A 19,256-nucleotide genomic window follows, 5' to 3' on the forward strand; every position below is an offset into this window, starting at 1 on the left:
TTTTGCAAGAATTCTAAATACTTTAGTCATCCCGAGTAATGTTTTTATTTTTTTTATTTCGTACGGCACCATGTCAAATTCTGATGTTTTACTGTGAGCATACGAAGCCGAGGATTTTTGAATCGTAAAAACGATTCCTTTACAGAGCTGATAATAGCGTATTAAGTTTAGAGAAAGCTTGTGGTTTGGATTTAAAGTTGAGCGAGTGAAGACAATTAACTCCATAAATGTTCCACCAAAATCATTGGGACATTCTTAGCAAAAATGCTAAAGGAAATTAAGTCTGATGACAAAAACGAGTTTCTCTGAGTGGATATTGTAATGAGAACATATTTGTTGGTTTTGGATGTTTTGCAAAACTATTCATTTGCAGAAATGTTCAGCTTGACGCATTCTTTCAGTTGAAACACTTCCTTTTATTGATAGAAAATGTAATAATGTTTTCAAATGTATTCACAATGCATATGCTGTGCAAATTTCTGGATGTGCAGACTTAGCAAACATCTGTTTTGTTGACTCGCTCTAAGTTGCTTACTGTGCAGCAATTCGCTGGATGCGAACGTGAGCAATGTGCCGTGCAAATATAAATATAACACATCGTGGAGTGCGTGTATTCACACACACACACACACACACACACACACACTCACTCCTTGCTGCCTTGCTCCCGGGAGACACACTTATCGCTAAAAGTTCCTTCTCACACACACACACGCACACACTCTCGAAAAAACAGCTTTAGTGTATAACTTTCTATCACACACACTCATTTTCACTGTACATGGTGGCCACTGGTTTATTATGCTACTCCCCCCCCCCCCCCCTTGATTGACAGGTGTGTCAGTATGTGTTTGTGTGTGTCAGGCCCTCCGGCGACCCCCCCTCTCGGTATTTATTAGTCCTGGACAGCTGAGGTGCTCGACCAGATAGCTATTTCCCACTTCCGGCTAATTATCATAGACACGACCGACGGCAACGCCGAGTATATGCAATTAGCCCCGGACCGCCCACATCATTTAGCCACTTGCTAACTTTACATTTCAAATCCCCCCCTGATGGCTTGTGGGCTTAAATAGGTCCCTGCTGCCCTTTTAACACTTGTCGGCATAACAGGCCAAGCAACCAGTTGAACTGACACCGCATTGCTTTCATCTGCAGTGCTCCTCAATTTTAGGGTTGAATGCATGAACAGTAGGATTGTGTTAGTTTTAATTCCACATGCTAATTCCACAAGGATTAGCAATTATGATGGAATAGCATCAGATTTATAAACTCCTGTCATCAACAAGTACATTGTTTCATTATGTTTTTAAATATCACTTCAAAGGGCACTCCAAAGTGAAGACATACTTGAATAAAGCGCATTAGCCCGAGTTACCATCTGTAGGATTTACATTGTTGAAAATATCTGTCAACGCAAAGCACAATTTGACAAATGATCCAGGCTAGTTTGAACACATTTTAGAGTTCTCCATTTGTTGTTGCTATGACATCATTGTGAAGCCAAATTTGTATTTATTTTTTGTTCCAATTACATTTATAGCCATGTACAAGCCACGGCTATTAGTACCTGCACTGATGTGGTTGGATGTAATGAGCAGGTGCTTGTTCCCAAGATCTCTCAACTAGAATTACCAAACCCATGCACACTTGCTGAAAGATGGCATCTCAATTTCAATCTTAGCCTGATACAAAAGGTCGCCTTGTTCTTTTCTTTTCTCTGTGTGTTTCTGCTGCTAATATCCCTAAACTTCTGGAGCGCTTTAAGGCAAAACTCGGACTTTGCTCTTTTATACACCTTTTCCATGTTGACTGCTACTTTCCATTCTGGAAAGGTGCAGCAGGTTATTGGTGTCTGTCAGCGGTGTTTGAGATGCACAACTCTGTTTAGAGAAGGGGGATTACAGCCAAGCCCACTTTTTGTCAAAGGGTTTTGCCTAATCTGTAGGAGGGCAAATCAGTACCCCATGACCTGCTTTTAAAGTCTCAAATTGCTTTTACTCTGATACAAGTACATATTATTTATGTGGTTCGCTCATTTAAATAAATAGATGCTTCCTTATACAAATTTGAAGCCGTGTCAGCAGGAAGGCAGCTATGGTTTGTCCCAGATTAACAGCTGTTTGTTTTTTTTCCCGTCAGAGGCTTTCAAAGGCTCTCAAAGCGTGAGAAAGAGTATGAAGGGCATTGGCTTTAAATCACATTAACTGTCATCTTGTTATGCATGTCCATTATATGAGACTTTTTAGTGTTTATTCAGACGTGACTGTAGTTATGAAACCCATTTTCAATTCCTGACATACGTCTCTCTAATAAAATATAACACATCATTTCGAGTACTCGTACTTTTATTGAGCGAAACTTGACTTCTAGCCGTCTTCATTTTGCTTAGACGTGTATGTGTTTCTTTTTGATTTCTTCTTTTATTTCTGTCCTTAGGTCAGCTTTTACTAAAAAGTGTATACAGTGTATTCTATCACCTCTGTTTAAATGAGCTATGACTCAAACTCAGAGAGCTTATTTTACCTTAAACAGTTTGGTTTGGTCTGTTATTACCACCCAACATATTCTTCTTTTTCCCCAACCACAGTTGTTTTTGTGTATTTACCTTTTCCTTCTGATGTAGTTTAGCTTGGGTTGGTATTGTTTGTTTGATTTTCCATTCCTCACTCTAACTGTGTCCTTGTCCTTGTGCGTCACATCCAGGGTGTAAGGGGACCAGTGGGTCTAGGAGCTCCAATGCCAGTGGACATGCAGCCACATCAGGGGCTGTATCACTACGAGAATTCCCCCAGCCACCCCTCTCGAGGGTAAGACAGCCGCTAGCATGGGCTACGTGACACCCATTATGCTGTGGGTGCATTTCAATTTCTTTTCAGCATGATGGTTCACATGGCTGTTTTACTCAAGTTTACTAAAGTTGTCCAATTGAAATTGAAAGTTTGCAATCTCTTTGCAATGACAGTAAAGACAGATTCGTATTCGTATTCTTGTGCCCAGTAACTGAGAAGTTGACTGGGCAGTGCCCAGCGGGCACTGAGCTGACTTGCTGAGATATAACTCCAGCAAAACCCGTTAATAATCCCAAGCAGTAATATTAATATTATGTAGTATGTCCATAGATTTCATGGTTTTGGTTTACATATTTTGTAACTCAAGACTGACCCAGGAAGCTGGTTTATCTTGCTTTCACTCTTACTTACTTATAAATCCTCTCATTTTACTCTCTAAAAGAAGGTGAACATGAATCCCCCCCCCCCAAAAAAAAACTGTTAAATCAGTTCTCTAAACATTTGTTGCTAACTCTTTCTAATTTTGCTGCTTTGCAACCTCGGCTTCTCCTCTCACCTCATTCAGTATGGTAGCAGGGCACTTATTTACAAAAATTGCAACACCGATCTAGCAAGAAAGGGATGATGTTCACATGAGCGGCTTCGAAACTGTTCCAATTTTTAATCCCACAGATTTGTCTGAGTATGCAAAAATCAGCGCGAGCTCAGGTCGTCACTCCTCTCACCCCTCCCCTCTGCCTCCCTCCCGCCCATCTTCATGCCACCCAGGTTGCGGGTGGACTCAGCCTCTCTGACAGCTGCTAATTACAGGCTGACCAGGCCCCGCTGCGCTCTGCATGACTGCCTCGCGCTCCACTCAGGTTACCCAGAGAGAGGGAGAAAGAGAGAGATGGAGAGAAAGGTGGCCGGGCACCGCAGAGAAAGACAGAGAAGCAGAGGGAGGAGGAGGAGGGAGAAAGGAAGAGGAGATAGAAAGTGACAGAAAAGACAGAGGGGGATTAGAGAGAGAGAGAGAGAGAAAGAGGAGTGCAACAGGGAGGATGAATGGGAGAAAGGAGTGAGGATGTGAGGGAGGTAAATTCGGGGGGAATCAACCCATTGGATTAGAGAGGACAGATTAAGCTCCTGTGTGCAATACACGTTGTGGTGAAAGAAATAAAGTACTGAAAGGCCGATTTAGGAGAAGGTGGGCAGATGAAGTCTGCATCTTTAGAAGAGGAGTGAGAAGAGAGAGACGAAGAAGTAAAGGACAGGAGAGACAGATTTCCAACCGGCGAGGCTACAGAAAGGTCAGAGAAAACATTGAAATTCATGAGAGAGCTGGAAAATTCTAATGAAGCATCCCTTCTCCAGTTTGGAAGGGGAATACCCAAACATTTCAATGCCCAGTATTTAAGTGTAGAACAAGACACCTAGTGGTGAGAGTGATACAACGCAGGAGATGAGAGACAGGCCATCTGTATATCTCTGGGTTACAAGAAGGGTGCTACCTTAAAGGCGTATATAACTTACTGTATTACTGTAGACACAATTTATGATTGTTTTCTTCACACTTAAAGGCAGCCATGTGGAGCAGTTTTGGGGCTCTGTTGCCTTTTCCATGGGCACGTTTGCTCAAAGTGGAAACCAGGTTGGGAGGGTGCCAAAACAGATACGGAAAACACAAACCTGCACAATACCCAATCGTGAATATGAGTAAATATAGATATGTGTCATGCAAACAATTGACTTTTAGGTTTTGTGAAATGTCAAGTGTTTGCAGCTCAACCAGAGATATGGAGGAAAACTTCTTAAAGTTTGCAAGAAAACAGTATTGTTTGTGGCATTTATGTATACAGATTTTCATGTCGTAGAAGTGTTGACTATCTACACATCTATTTTATCCATTCATTACCTGGTATAATTTTATTGATTGGTTTTTTTTTAATGTAATTTTACTTTCATTTTATTGTTTAGTTTTTTATGTATTTCTCAAATACAGGTGCATCTAAAAAAAAAATTTGAATCATGGAAAATATCAATGTTTTTTGTTTTCTTTATTTTATAAATAAGGTTTACAGCTCAAATCTAAAAATGTTAATATTTTGTGCAAAACACCATGATTCTCACATTCAGTTTTGATACACAACTCCACAATCTTGTGAAAGACTGCTGACCTGACAGCTGTCCAGAAGACATTCATTGACACCCTTCACAATGAGAGGAATCCCAAGAAGCGTATTGCTAGCAAAGCAAATTCACAGAAGGGTCACTGGACAGGCAAAGCATGGTAGGAAAAGGTGCACAAGCAACCGGGACGACTGCAGCCCTGAGAATATTGTGAAGCTGCAGTGAGCTTGGAGTCTGAGCATCAAGAGGCACTGATGACCTGTGTATTCACAACAGTCTGGAAAACCTACGATATATTGTCTGGAGAAACAGTAAAATGTCTCAAACTTAAACTCCTCAGCTTCGTTGATGTTTTAACATTTGCAGATCCAATTTCTCTGTCATCTGCAGTTTTTAAAAGTGATTTAATTTTTACGTCAAGCTAAGATTATTTCTCTTAAGTAATAGCTGTATATAATGTTTTAATTTGTTTCTGTTTGCAGCCTCGTCTCCTCAGACCAGTCATCCTACAGTGATGTGTCCTCTCTTCGTGCCCCACTCCTTAACGGTCCTCCCCAGGACTGCAGAGCTATGTACAATCCCATGACTCCCAGTATGCCTCATGGCTCAGGACCAGGACAAAGCCTCGGCCACTGCATGGATCAATATATGAGGCCCCCTCAGGCTCCACCGCCACACAGTATGATGGGCCACAGGAACATGCTGCCCCCAGAGGGTGAGACAGAGCATCCTTTATATCCTTCACCGCACAGCTGAGAGTTATAGGAATGATGAGGAGAGATATGCTATAATAATTTCAAATAAACATGACAGAAGTGAATCATCTTCTTTCGGTTTGTCCCGTGAGGGGTCGCCACATATAATCAACCTTCTCCACCTCACCCTGTCCTTTGCATCGTCCTCCCCAACACCAGCCACTCGTCCTCCCTCACTACGTCCATGTATCTTCTCCTGGGTCGACCTCTAGCCCTGTTCACTGGCAGCTCCATCCTCAGCATCCTTCTACCGATATAGTCCCCGTCTCAGAAATGAATAATGAATGCAACTATAAATACTGAAGAGATGCAAGTAGATGACAATGTGGCTTTTACACATCTAATGTACTGTGTACCATGAGTCTGGTCTTTGACATACACTGTGGGGGTCAAATCATCTATGTCTGTGGATGTTGGTTACCAGATTATTGTTGTTGTTGTTTTTTGAGGGGGGGTTACATTACAGAAACTAAGAAACTCCACAACTAAAGCGCGAAAGATCTTTGCAGTGCTATTTTTCAGTGTTTCTATCATGAATGTCTGGCAGGTGGAAACAGCACCCCCTACTGCAACCAGAACAACATGGTGTCCTCTCACCACAACTTCTGCCAGATTCAACCCGGTTCTGATCAGATTGGCTCCGTAGATGGTGAGTCAGACCGCTAAAGCCGTCTTTCAATAATTTGGTGCAGTCAATACTAACCCTTTTCTTCTTGTCCCTTCAGGCTCGAGGTTCTCCACCCCTCGCTCCATGCTGAAGCTGAGTAAAAAGAGAGCTCTGTCCATCTCCCCTCTATCTGATGCCAGCGTAGACCTCCAGACAGTGATCAGGACATCACCCAACTCTCTGGTGGCCTTTGTTAACTCTCGCTGCAATCCAAATGGAGCAAGCTCTTATGGCCATCTCTCTGTCAGCGCGATGAGGTCAGCCTCTTCCCATGTCTATGTTACGTAAAAGTTAGCAGTAGTAAAGTATCTAATTTCAATCTGACGCCCATTCTTTGATTTTTAAACAGCTGTACAAACATGGAGTTTTGCACAATGAGATATTGTGTCCATCATTTAGACAAATTATCATAGTTTATTCAAGAAAAAACAAAACTGGTGATATTAACACATTCAATCAAGCTTCTTTTTCCAACTTGAGAGCTACAAACTAGGTTAGCAGGAGACAAAAAGAACACATTTCAGTATTAAAAGAAAATAAAAACAAGTAATTATCAGATGACAAATGTTCATAATAATGTTATCATTCATATTATGGCCACTGCTCATATTCATTTTGACTGATTTTACCACCTCACATCAGCTTTTATCAGGATAAAGTTGATTCAGTATTGCTTTTTACTCCACAGTCCGTCCCTTGGCTATTCCAGCAATATCAACTGCCAATCCAGGCAACATGGTTCCATGTATGTGGGAGGTAGGGGGACACCACTGGGTGGACACCTGCCCGGTGCCTGCCAAGCTTCTCGCTTACCTCCCCACAATCCTCGTCTCCATGCTGCACCCAAGCATGGGCATGTAAGACGACTGTCTCACACTTTACAGGGCAGACGGAGCACAATAGGGAATATTAATGTCTGGGATTATTATATGAATGTTGTTTTGTTTCGTAGCTGAAGACAGAGCCAGGCTTGGGAAGTATGATGGATGGCATGAATGCAAAGAGCCTGGACGAGAGATCAGAGGGCGATGTGGCCAGTCCTTCTTCCACTGGCACTCAGGTATAATCTTATTCTATTAATGCAGCTGTGGTCTTGTTTGCCACGAGTATAGCAAGCAGTGAGAACCATTTTATTGAACTTTTATTGCACTATAAAAACACCATTATATCTCGAGAAAAATAACTGATATCTAATATGTGGTATGAGGCATGTGTTCTAATGCCTGGAGGAACATTTCAGATATGTTCTGCACCATTTTCTTAACATTTTCTATCCCCACGTGTTTTATCAGGACCCTCTCTTGGGTCTCCTGGATGGCAGAGATGACCTGGACAAGGAGGATGGCAAGCCTGAGCAAGAGGCCATATATGAAACCAACTGTCACTGGGAGAGCTGCAGCAAAGAATTTGACACACAAGACCAACTAGTTCATGTAACGGAAAAATTAGCCAATAAATATCACGAATGGGTAATCCGAGGAGTTAAAGTGGGATTTGGTAGGTGGGGAGGGATCTGGCAAGACCCAGACAAGTCCACAGGAAATATGGAATTAAATGCAGGACCAATTATTTATTATTAAACATGGAGGAAGGCATCAGTCCAAAGTAGTGGAAAAGAGCTGGAGACAATAATAATATTTTGTCTTTGGCTCCTTCTAGAACTGGTTTGACATTATTTAACGTGAAACTGGCAGCCAGATTTATTCCAGCACCATAACCCAGGCCCCACTTTAACCCCTGAAGTGACCAGGAAACAGCTAAAATAGATGTTGGAGTTGATTTACTTCTCATCTGTTGCCCATACAGCACATTAACAATGAGCACATCCATGGGGAAAAGAAGGAGTTTGTGTGTCACTGGGTGGAGTGCTCTCGAGAGCAGAGGCCTTTCAAAGCCCAGTACATGCTGGTGGTTCACATGCGCAGACACACAGGAGAGAAGCCGCACAAGTGCACGGTGAGTGGATCGCAAATCTCCGTTTATGTTGAGCTGCTTCGAGAAAATCCGAGGACATATTTGAGAATCGATGGCATTTGAGAGCATTAAACTTAAACTTTCTGATTCAGTTTGAAGGCTGTAATAAGGCCTACTCTCGTCTGGAGAATCTGAAGACCCACCTACGATCTCACACGGGAGAGAAACCTTATGTTTGTGAGCATGAAGGATGCAACAAGGCCTTCTCCAACGCTTCAGACCGGGCCAAGCACCAGAACCGGACTCACTCTAATGAGGTACTTCACACCACAGGAGTCATTACATCCGCTGTTGTGACTTTGTTCATTATGAGATGTGAATCACGCTTATTCATTCTGAGGTTAAAAGTTAAGTGAAGTTTTTGTTTTTGTTCTATGTTTCATTTAAATTTAATTCAGTTAAAGACTAAGAGACAGACGAGTTGAGAAAGTTGCAGGAAAGTACCGACTTTTATTTTCACGAGAGAGAGTATGAGCATGTCAGCAGTGTGTATGTCAGCATTCACAATTTCTGTGCTAAATTACCTTATTATGATAAGAATGTTCTTTTTTTCTGAGGGCAAGAAAAATGATCAGACTTCAATAGAAAATAAGCCTCGGTGTCTCATGATAATGAAATGAGCGGCTTATGAAGTCAAAATAACAGCTTTAAAATGATACGAATTCCAGCTGTTCTCAAGTTCTGTTGGAATGTTAGACTGCAAACGCCAACAAATGTGTTCTTTTACAGAAACCCTATGTATGTAAGATTCCTGGCTGCACTAAACGGTACACAGATCCAAGCTCTCTGCGTAAACATGTGAAGACAGTACATGGTCCCGAAGCCCATATCACCAAGAAGCATCGCGGGGACACAGGACCTCGCCCCCCGGGTTCAGCTATGACCCCTGGAGGCCCGAGCTCTGAAGTCCTGCTGGAGAAGGAGGAGACACGCAGGGAAGACTGCAAACTGTTAGCTCCCGAGACTGCTCTGGTGGGTGACAAAGGGTTAAATTAACAAAGCACCAATGTTAAATGCACCATATACAGGGGGTCGTCGACTTACGGCCACAATTGGTTCCAAGGGTTTTGTCGAATGCCAATTGGGTCAAAAGTTGTCCCATGTTCAATTACCGTAAATATATTACGCTGCGTCATGATTCTGTAAATGAGGAGTCGAAAGAGACAAATTCCTCTTGGTAGACATCGTGGATGAGACCGTAAAAACGGTTGCACACCCGATTCACTCGCTCGCTTTCCGGTATGTCGTAAAAACACCTCGTAAACAGACATAAAACAACAACAGGCCAGTACGGTCATAAAGTCGAACTGTCGCATAGGTCGTAAGTCGACCCCCCCCCCCGTAGTTATTTCAGGGCATCAATTATGCATGGACAGAACATTTGTGCTATTTAAAATGGATTGTCAGCTGTCTAACTGATACGTGACAACAACAAAAATTCCATCTCTCAGAAATCCCAGTCAAGTCCTGGTGGTCAATCATCCTGCAGTAGTGAACGCTCACCACTGGGGAGCGCCAACAACAATGACAGTGGAGTGGAGATGAACCTGAATGCAGCAGGCAGTTTGGAGGATCTCACAGCACTGGAGGATAGCATTGCTGGAGGAGGAGGAGGGGAGCCAGGAACTGTCGGAGGAGCAATGGGAATGTCGGCGCAAGCTTTGAAGAGGCTGGAGAACCTGAAGATTGATAAGCTGAAGCAAATTCGCAGGCCAACTCCTTCCTCCCGCTGTACCAATAGCAAACTGCCTGCACTTCCTGGTATGTTCTATATTGATTTCTATTTTTTTAAGAACTCTGCATTTTTCTTATTTAAGACAGCCAAACATGACTGTCAAAGGATTTGAGGTTCGTTTCATCATGGTATCTAAGTACATTAACTTTTTCCTAACCTGTTTCTTCTCTTGGATGTTTATCTCTAGGTCCAGGGGAGAATGTCGGAATGTGTGCACCTTCACCGCTAATCTCAAACAGACGAGTGATGGAGCTATCCAATCACGAGTTGGGCGGTGGCGCATCCATTGGCTGCTCTTCCAACGATAGGAGAGGAAGCGGCACCAGCAGCTTGAGCTCTGCGTATACCGTCAGCCGTCGCTCCTCCATGGTGTCTCCTTACCTCTCCAGTCGGCGTTCCAGTGAGGTCTCACAAATGGGAGGAACACTGGTGGGAGGATGTCACCTCCTTGGCCCAGAGCAGAATGGGGCAGACCCTATTTCTCCTGAAACCAGTCGTAGAGGAGCACCATGTACTGGGGGCGGAGGATTGCCAGGTCTTCCTAATTTAACGCCGGCCCAGCAATACAGCCTAAAGGCCAAATATGCTGCGGCTACTGGTGGACCCCCGCCCACTCCTTTACCCAACATGGAGCCAACAGGTACCCAAGCTCGAAGAGGAGGAGTTTTGAGTGAGTACCAGGGTCATCCTTTGCCTCCTTTCCTTCAACAAGGGGGTCCCCGAAGACACAGTGCCAATACAGATTATGGTACTGGTGTTATCTACCCCCACCAGGCTTCAGGCAACAATTTCAGGCGGGCCAGTGACCCGGTTCGATCAGCAGCAGCAGATCCACAAGCTCTCCCCAAGCGCTTCAATAGCCTTAACAACGTAGCTCTGATGAGCCGAAGGAATGCACTGCAACACCGTGGCTCTGACAGCAGTCTTGCCCGCCACATGTACTCCCCTAGACCACCTAGCATTACAGAGAATGTAATGATGGAGGCTATGGGGATGGAGGCACACCTTGCACCTGTTGATGCCAGGGATCGTACTTTAATGATGCCTCCCGGGGGCATGGGATACCAGCAACAGCATCAAGGAGGAGGAGGCGTAGGAGGTGCCGGCCCTCTTTCAAACCAGCTGTCACCAAATCATGACTCCCTGTGCTGCCCTGACCAGGCTTACATGCGGGGTCAGTACCAGAACCAGGGTGGGGAAGTTACTTCCAGGGCTGGAATGAATTCAATGAGCCAAGTGAGGCCCATTCACTCGGAAGGCATGTCAAACACACTTCTCCAACAGGCCGAGTACAGTTTGAGCAACTGTCAGCTCAGTCCGTCAGGCCCCCATTACCCTAGTCCAGGGCAGGGTGGTGATGCTGGAGGCTGTTGGAGTGATGCCCACAAACAAATCCAAACTCCCAGTCATGCTCTCCAGAACCATAGAGTCATGCCTTATTCAGATCCTGCTCTGCAGCCTCAACAAACTCAGGCTCACTTCAACAATCACACTGGCCTCTTCAACAGCCCTGACGGAACACATAAACTTGTCATCAAGCCCGAGCAGCAGTTCCAGCCTGGGATGGGCGGTGGAGATGCTTGTCAAAGCACTAAGCTTCAACAGCAGCGGATGCTTCTCCAGCAAACTCGGAGTTACCCACAGACTGGCCAGGTTATGATGAGGAATTCTAAAAATCCCAGCTGTGACTTCCAAGGGCAGAACCAGAACTCGTTCCCTAGTGGAGGGGGCTTGAGCTTGGGCTGTGCTGGTAAGGCACTTTCAGATGGGCAGAGGTCAGAAACCCCCATGATGCAGGTGAAGGAGATGATGGTGAGGAATTATGTCCAGTCCCAGCAAGCACTTATGTGGGAGCAGCAACAAGAACAGCACCAGCAAAGTGGAATAAAACCCCCTCCTCTCTCTGATAACATGGATATGAGTGCACAGACAGCGATGATGCAACACAGTCCACAGCACCAAAACCAGAATCTTTTCTCCAGCCAGACCTATCCATCCTATCCTAACCCGAACCTGGTCATGAGTCCGCCAACCCCCAGCCGAGGGCTCAGCTCTGCCACACCTAAAGACCAGCAGCTGACAGGTCTCCAAGGCTCGTGTTATGGCCAGGAGATGATGGTCCCAAGGCCTCCTCAGGGACAGAAACCTCTCAGCCGCCAAAACAGCCTTTCACAGGTAGGTGGAGTCTACTTGGGCAGCCCACCCCACCTCAGCCCTGTCCACTCCACCTCCAGCCCAAGACGGGGGGTCCGACTTCCTCCAGTTCAGCATCCACAGCACCCACAAAACGAAACGTTCACTCCTTTAAATAACAACCCTATGTACTACTCAGGTCAGGTAAACATGAATATGAAGCACATCGATCCCCAGAATGGACCTTGTCTCAACCGGCAGCACAGTATGGAGTCCAACCTGGACCCAACAGGTGGCGCAAAGTCTTCCCCCTTGGCTCCCTATCCTGAATCTGGCCCCATCTCCAATGCCTTAGAAAATCTTGATCTGGACAATGCTCGAATAGACTTTACCTCGATCATTGATGATGCTGATACTTCCTCGTTCAGCCCAGTCAACAACGGCCTTCAGGGTCAACCAGGGTCTTCCTCCCAGGCCTCATCCCGCCTGACTACCCCCCAGACTTCTGTCAGCCTAGCTGCAGGCTCTGGCCTGTCTAACATGGCTGTGGGCGACATGACATCTATGCTTACCTCGCTGGCTGGGGAAAATAAATACCTGAATACACTGTCTTAGACTTCAGGACATCCCTTCCAAGACCAGCAGTCAAGCCGAGGCCTTCAGCCTTTCTAGGCAGTTCTCTGCTCGGACTGAGGTCCTAAATAGAAATCTTGGCATCCCTCTACCCAGAGGTAGCCCACCAGGAGTTATAAACGCTTACGTTTTTCCATTGTACATTTTGAAGTAGCTCAATTAAGCCTAAGGTAACATAAACGTTTGAATTATTCACTTCATATAATGGATCATTAGTCAACATCTCCATCGGTCTTTATACATCAACCCAACATATTAACCTTTGTTTGAGCAAACCTCAACTGGGTACAGGTGGATTTCTTTTCAAGATATTGTAATGAGTTTCAGTTTGAAGTTGTGACCCCCATCGAAGGCTGCAAAATCATACTTCCGCCCAAAACCTTGAAGCCAAAGGTGCCTGATCAACGGCCTTTGCTGTGTTGATCTTTCCTTGCCTTGGTATTTGGCTGTTTTCTGTGCTTTACTATAATCACAGAGCGATATATGCCTGGTATTAAAACTGACACTGAACTTTTTCCAAACAGGCATTCCTGTCACATAAGGCTGTGGCAAAAGGGGAGCAGAGAAGGATGCATGTAAATACGTTTTATATTCAGTTATATATGTTGTGTATATGACAACGTTCAGACGCGAGTTTGTAAGATGGTTTGAAGGTGAGTTAAGACTAAAGATGTGCTTTTAGTGACGGAGAAATCATTTCTCTGTACTACTAAATGTTAAAGCTCTATTGCTAGGGATTTCTTCCTTGTTATGAACAACACACTCTTAATAGTGACACGTCAGTATTTCACATTCACACAGACAGACATACAGACAGCCTGCACAGACACTCAGGACTTGTTGAATCTTTGGTGTTCAGATTACATCATTGTTAACGTTGCCTTTCTGGAGAGTTTGCACTCAACATGTTTACTGCAAGTGCTCCTAAAGCCGCGCTCTTTCTAAGGTACATATATGATGAATAATAAGTAAAACGCTCAAAAGAATGCATAACAAGCCCATATATACACAATGTTAAGTCTGACATACACAAATATAATGAATTCACTGTGCACCCACCCAAACTGCAGCTAATACGTGATGGCTATTTTATATAAAACCGGCTTCAGCTGATTTTTATTGGTTAACAGAGGTCACATTTGAGAAATTGAGGTGCATTTAAAGTACGGTGTTCCCTAAGAGGAGCTGTTTGGGGGAAAGAATCTGCATTATTAATCAGGAGATGGGATTAAGAAATATATCACTTGCTACCACTGTATTAAAACACATGTAGCTGCCTGTACATTCAGGTACTATGTGCTGTATCACACAGATGAAGGCTGCAACCCATGCCAGGAGATCTCATTTTACACTGTGGCTTTGCACTGAATACAGCACTATGTAGAAAGGTCTCTGAAGCTTTGTCGAGACTCTTCTTATGTCGTTCAAGAACCAATAATGCCACATTTAAGTATTGCCGAAGCTTCTTAGGTAACTTCTAAAAGTTAAAGGACAGCATCACTTCAATGTTTACTACGTATTTAGCAGGAATGAACCTTTTTACATTTTGTAACGTGTACAACCTACCAAAGACACCTTAAAATGACTGAGAAAAAGAAATGCACAAATAGTTTATTTTAACACAACACTAACACTAGCAATAATGGCATGAACATTGACTGATAGTACGGTTTTTTAGAATGTATGAGATGTTTTGTATAAAGTTATCTTTTTATATTAATGAACTTTATGGACGATGCCTTCTATGTGTGTGTGTGTGCGTGTGTGTGTGTTTTATAACTGTCATCCTTTATTCTGACTTTTTTGCTGGCAAAAGAATATCACTTTTAGCAACAGAAAGCTAATAGCATTAACTATAATAGACAAAGGCCAAGTGTTATATTTTGTGTACAATTTTCTACGTTTTTATACAAATGTGCTATATTTTACCAGTTCATGAATAAAAATGATGGATGCAGAATGATTGTCACATTTGTGGGTTTGCATTTGTGTTTTGTTACAACAAACCCTGACACTATTCAAATGCTTGCAGTTGGAGATATCGATGCATTTCATACATCACACACTGACACATTCCCATTGTATTTTTTCATTATTTATATTCAAGATCCTTAAAACAAATTTCCATTTTCAAAACTAAATTTAACCTAATGGATGAATCATGTCTGTTCAACAGATTGATGCAATGACTGATCTTCTCCAGCAGGGGGCAACACAGCCTCAAATCAAGCCCAGATAGCCAACTGTATTTCATTCATTACAAATAAAGGCCCTTCATATCATGGTTAGGGTCCTTTACACGCTATTAGGTCTATTATCTCTTTATGTGGCTATTTTGCTCTGTATAATTGTGATTTAATACCATTCTACCAGAAAATAATTGAAAGTTTAACCAAGTGACAAAACAGAAGACCTTTACCGTAAATTATTTTCGTCCTGTCTTTTTGGAAACCCCCTTGCTATGAATTTGATTTAGACGAGCCTGTCACGGCAGCCTTTTATGGGCTGTGGTGATCTGTTAGGCTGCTAAAGTGAGTAAGTGAATTAGCATGATAAAAATAAAAATGGCTTCTCTCCTGGTGACATCAGTGCCTGGACGGGCTGCTGTGGTCAATGGCAATGCAGGATAAATGCTGTGAAAAAGGAAAACTTCACAAATGTTCCTTGTAAAATATTGTCAACGTGACATCTCTAGTTTAAAAGACATCTAATAAGAGAGAGGTTGGAATCTTTCGACTGCAAATTCATAACTTCATATGCATGATAATGTGTCATGGGACTGTATATCAAAGGATCTTGTTAGGTTTGGCTCCAAAAAAATAACTTGTGTCTATTTGTGACCAGGTCATGCTGGTGTTGAATAAAAGAAACAGTCAAACTAACTTCGCCTTGTGATCCCTGATAATCTGGGCCTAATGAAGCCCCTCCGCCACACTGACAAAGCAAAGCTGCACAGTTAATTAACTGTACTTTAACTGTAAAGTTAAATGAGGTTAGATGAATTAAACTGGGTAATGACACAGTGGTTCCAGCAAATTTGCATGTATTTTTTTTCAATATGTGCATTAATTGTTAGTTGCATTGATACCATCAAACATCTGATACCTGGTTCTTCAACTATTGGTATCACGCAACCAAAAATAAATTACAATATCTTTCAAAAACTAATTTTAACTGCGTGACGACAAGACAACTATTGAACTTAGTGAGGATTTAATCACACCCACAGTAAATACCCCTTGACTGGAATATTAGAGCATTCAGAAAGCCTACAGTAGAAACTAACGACGAACCCTCATGGATTTATGTGTGCTGTGAGTTTAAAAGGCTTTGTTGCAGTCACTTCTTAGAGTAACATTTTCAAAATGGTATTGTTTGCCTTTCCTTTTTACAGTGTGAAGTGGTTTTGGTTCGGAGGCCCCAGCGTGCTCTCATCGGGCTCGTATTGGCACTGTGGCGTTTGTGGCATGGCAGGCACAGACTCCGTCACTGCAGCCACTAGCTGCAGGCTGGCATTGATGACACCGCTGACTCACTTGCTCCGAGGTGCCCTGCTGATTTGTAATCTGGCATATCCACATGAACCATTGGAAACAATGGCCGAGCCGCTACCGCGGGTTTCAGTGGAAGGGCAGCAAATGAGAGCAGAACGTGTGAAGAGTTTGATTTCACTCTAATTACCCCCGCCGGGGAGCTTATGTTTTCACTGGCGTTGGTTTGTTTGTTAGCAACACAACTCAAAACGTTACACATGGATCTTGATGACATTTCCAGGATACGTTGGGAAGGTTACCATGAACAGACGATAACATTTTGGTGATGATCCAGAAGAGATTATGAATTATGGATCACGTGCAATTTTTCCAGAACATTGCAGTCAATAGAGCTTCAAAATTTGTTCCTCAATATATCAGTTGATTATTGACCGATGTTTATGGAATTTGACACAGTCATGTAGGGTGGGGGCCGCCATCTCACCATCAGATTTAATCTGGATCGGATTCATAATAAGGTCAGGATATGTTACACCATGTGGATGGTGTAAATCCAATTAGGAGGGGAAAGAGCAGCTTGGCGGAGGTCTGTGCTCTCTGAGTGCTCTTCTAGTAATATTTGGGTCTAAGCGTAGACTACATACATTTGTAATTCATTTGATAGAAATGTAACTTTTTTATTTATGAATACAAGAGCTAAGATGTTTTTCCATTTTCACATAAAAGGTATTTACCTCAAGTTTTGTTCACAAATTTGTTTCATTTGTTGAATGAGCAGTTGCCTTTGATGGAGACAGTCCATCCACCTGAGAGGTTTCGCATGCATATTAAGATGCTGATGGGACAATGGGAGTATTCCACAGGTGTGAGTTGGAGAGGTCAAAATAAAAGGGCACTCTGAAATGTGCAGTTTTATTCCAAAACACAATCTTGGATTTGAAATTGGATTTTTTAGTGTTGTTATTTGTCTTTTTGTTAAGTTCATAATTGCCAGACAGAAAAGTGACATCTCTTCGTTGAAGTTAAAGAAGTCCCTCATCACAAATGTTGACAAGATCCGTGGCATTTAGAAGGAAATCCGGATGCTATCGTAGAAAAAGTCGGTGTTCTATTCGTTTCTTCAGATTTACAGATTTGTTTTTGTAGCACATGCATCTTTGCTGATTCCTCTCTTTGAAGGAAGATTTTGGAAAACCCCGTTTCATCTCCTGCCTCACGCCAACAGTTGTTGTTGCACAATGACCATAGCTTGTTTCTTGAAACTATTTTAAGCCCCAGACAGCGATGAAGCACAGGATCATGTTGTCTACCCCTCACGACGTGATCGCTGCTTTTCTGTTAGAGTTACAAATGGAAATGCCAAAATAAGTACTGAGTTTTTCAAATGCAAAGAAGTGGGCAGCATAATGACTTCTCTTTTCTTGTCCTGCCATTCAGAGGGAGGCTTTTCTTTTTCCTTTGTCACTTAGGTTAGCATATAATTAACTCCTGCTTAATATGCTGTTTAAGGGCTCTGCTCTCCTCCCCATGCAAGAGGCTTTGAACCCATAGACCACAGCCAGGGACAAAACCCCAGTGGGACAGCTTCCTCCATGTTCCAGGTAGTTATTTTAACAGACAGCAGAAAGTTCAAACTAGAGGAGCACAGCATTGCTGTATCCTTGCTTTTTTAACACTATTAAACAAATAAATAAGTTCATAAAGTCTATAGTTCATCAGAAGGGAATAAATAAACCATCCGATAAGAGGACAGTGGATGTTACTTTAAATGACTGTTTGTTTGAAATAAGTAGAACATTTGTATTTGTGTGTTTCAACCTGTTTGTGTGGATAAATATACTAGACTAGAGAGTGGAAAAAAAACAATGTCCCCAATGAGGGATCAATAGTCAAATACATCTTATAAATCTTAAATCCTAAAACTAGCTCCCAGGACCCCTGAAGCACCTCTGCACCTCCGTGACCCTCATCTGTAAGCAGGGTTTATTGCCCCCTCCTCGTCACCCTCCTCTCCTCCCGCTCCTCCATCCATCCCGCCACAAAGAGCCGTGATGACCCTTCCATCCCTCTCTTTCTGCGGCCCCCTGCTCCCTCCCCACCTTCAGGATGCTTTCTCTTCCAGAATCATTAAGAGACAATCCCCCAGCAGTTGTGGTAGTGGGTGGGGGGGAATGAAAGTGGGTGTATTTTCTTTTAGTATTAACTGACAAAAATAAACAATAAATTGTTATTATTGAATGGTGCTATTCATTGAATCGGTTTGTTGTAGATGATATACTCTATGCTCATGTCAGATTGCCATGCCTTCTGCTTGAGGTCGGTTTTACCTTCAGGAATGATATTAATTTGATTTGTAGTGACCTTTTTTTTTAGATGCCTCTAGTATTAAAGTGCTATAACAGGATCTAGTTAACAGATAAAATGACTCCACTCTCCTGGGGGGGTTTCCTTTTAAGATTTGGGTTTATTATTTGTAGCTGTTTCTAAATTTAGTTTAGATAATCCCACTAATTTGTTTAGCTGTGTCATACCACAGTTTTTTTTTTTTACCCCACTGACAGACTCCATAATAAACGCACGCTTGACTTAATCTCAGCGTTATAAAGAGGTGTGGGGGGGGGGGGGGGGGGCAGTAGAAAGCCATGGTGGGGGTCCTGAACGCTACATTACAGTTTTATTTCGGATACTTTTTTTCAGTTGCAAAACCGATTACAATCCAGGTTGCAACACAAAGGACAGTCCGCGGAGCACTTCCTACAGCCATCCAGGGGTGAATGGGGCGCAGGACGGGGTCCACTCCAGGGTACTTGAGCGCAGGTGCGACCTGTATAACAGTCGATCCATAAAACACAGCGGGGTGGGGGGGCAGGGGGGGTTGAGGAATACCTGTTCTCGTTAACCTGCTGTTAGTACAAGCTGCGAGTGGTGAACACGCAGCGGGATGGAGTTAACATCCAAATTTGC

General features: G+C 43.1%; 1 protein-coding gene across 1 annotated transcript; it reads left to right on the forward strand.

The window, feature by feature from the left end:
• The first annotated feature begins 2,739 nt into the window (after nucleotides 1-2,739).
• gli1 (GLI family zinc finger 1) lies at nucleotides 2,740-12,780 on the forward strand. Its single transcript, XM_068742376.1, has 12 exons — nucleotides 2,740-2,810; nucleotides 5,384-5,616; nucleotides 6,204-6,305; nucleotides 6,382-6,580; nucleotides 7,012-7,180; nucleotides 7,276-7,383; nucleotides 7,616-7,756; nucleotides 8,130-8,279; nucleotides 8,390-8,554; nucleotides 9,027-9,269; nucleotides 9,749-10,058; nucleotides 10,220-12,780. Exons 1-12 carry the CDS (start codon nucleotides 2,740-2,742, stop codon nucleotides 12,778-12,780), a joined length of 4,452 nt encoding a protein of 1,483 aa, XP_068598477.1.
• Nucleotides 12,781-19,256: the final 6,476 nt, after the last annotated feature.

The sequence above is a fragment of the Brachionichthys hirsutus genome, chromosome 8, assembly GCF_040956055.1.
Source record: "Brachionichthys hirsutus isolate HB-005 chromosome 8, CSIRO-AGI_Bhir_v1, whole genome shotgun sequence".
Classification (NCBI taxonomy): Eukaryota; Metazoa; Chordata; class Actinopteri; order Lophiiformes; family Brachionichthyidae; genus Brachionichthys; species Brachionichthys hirsutus.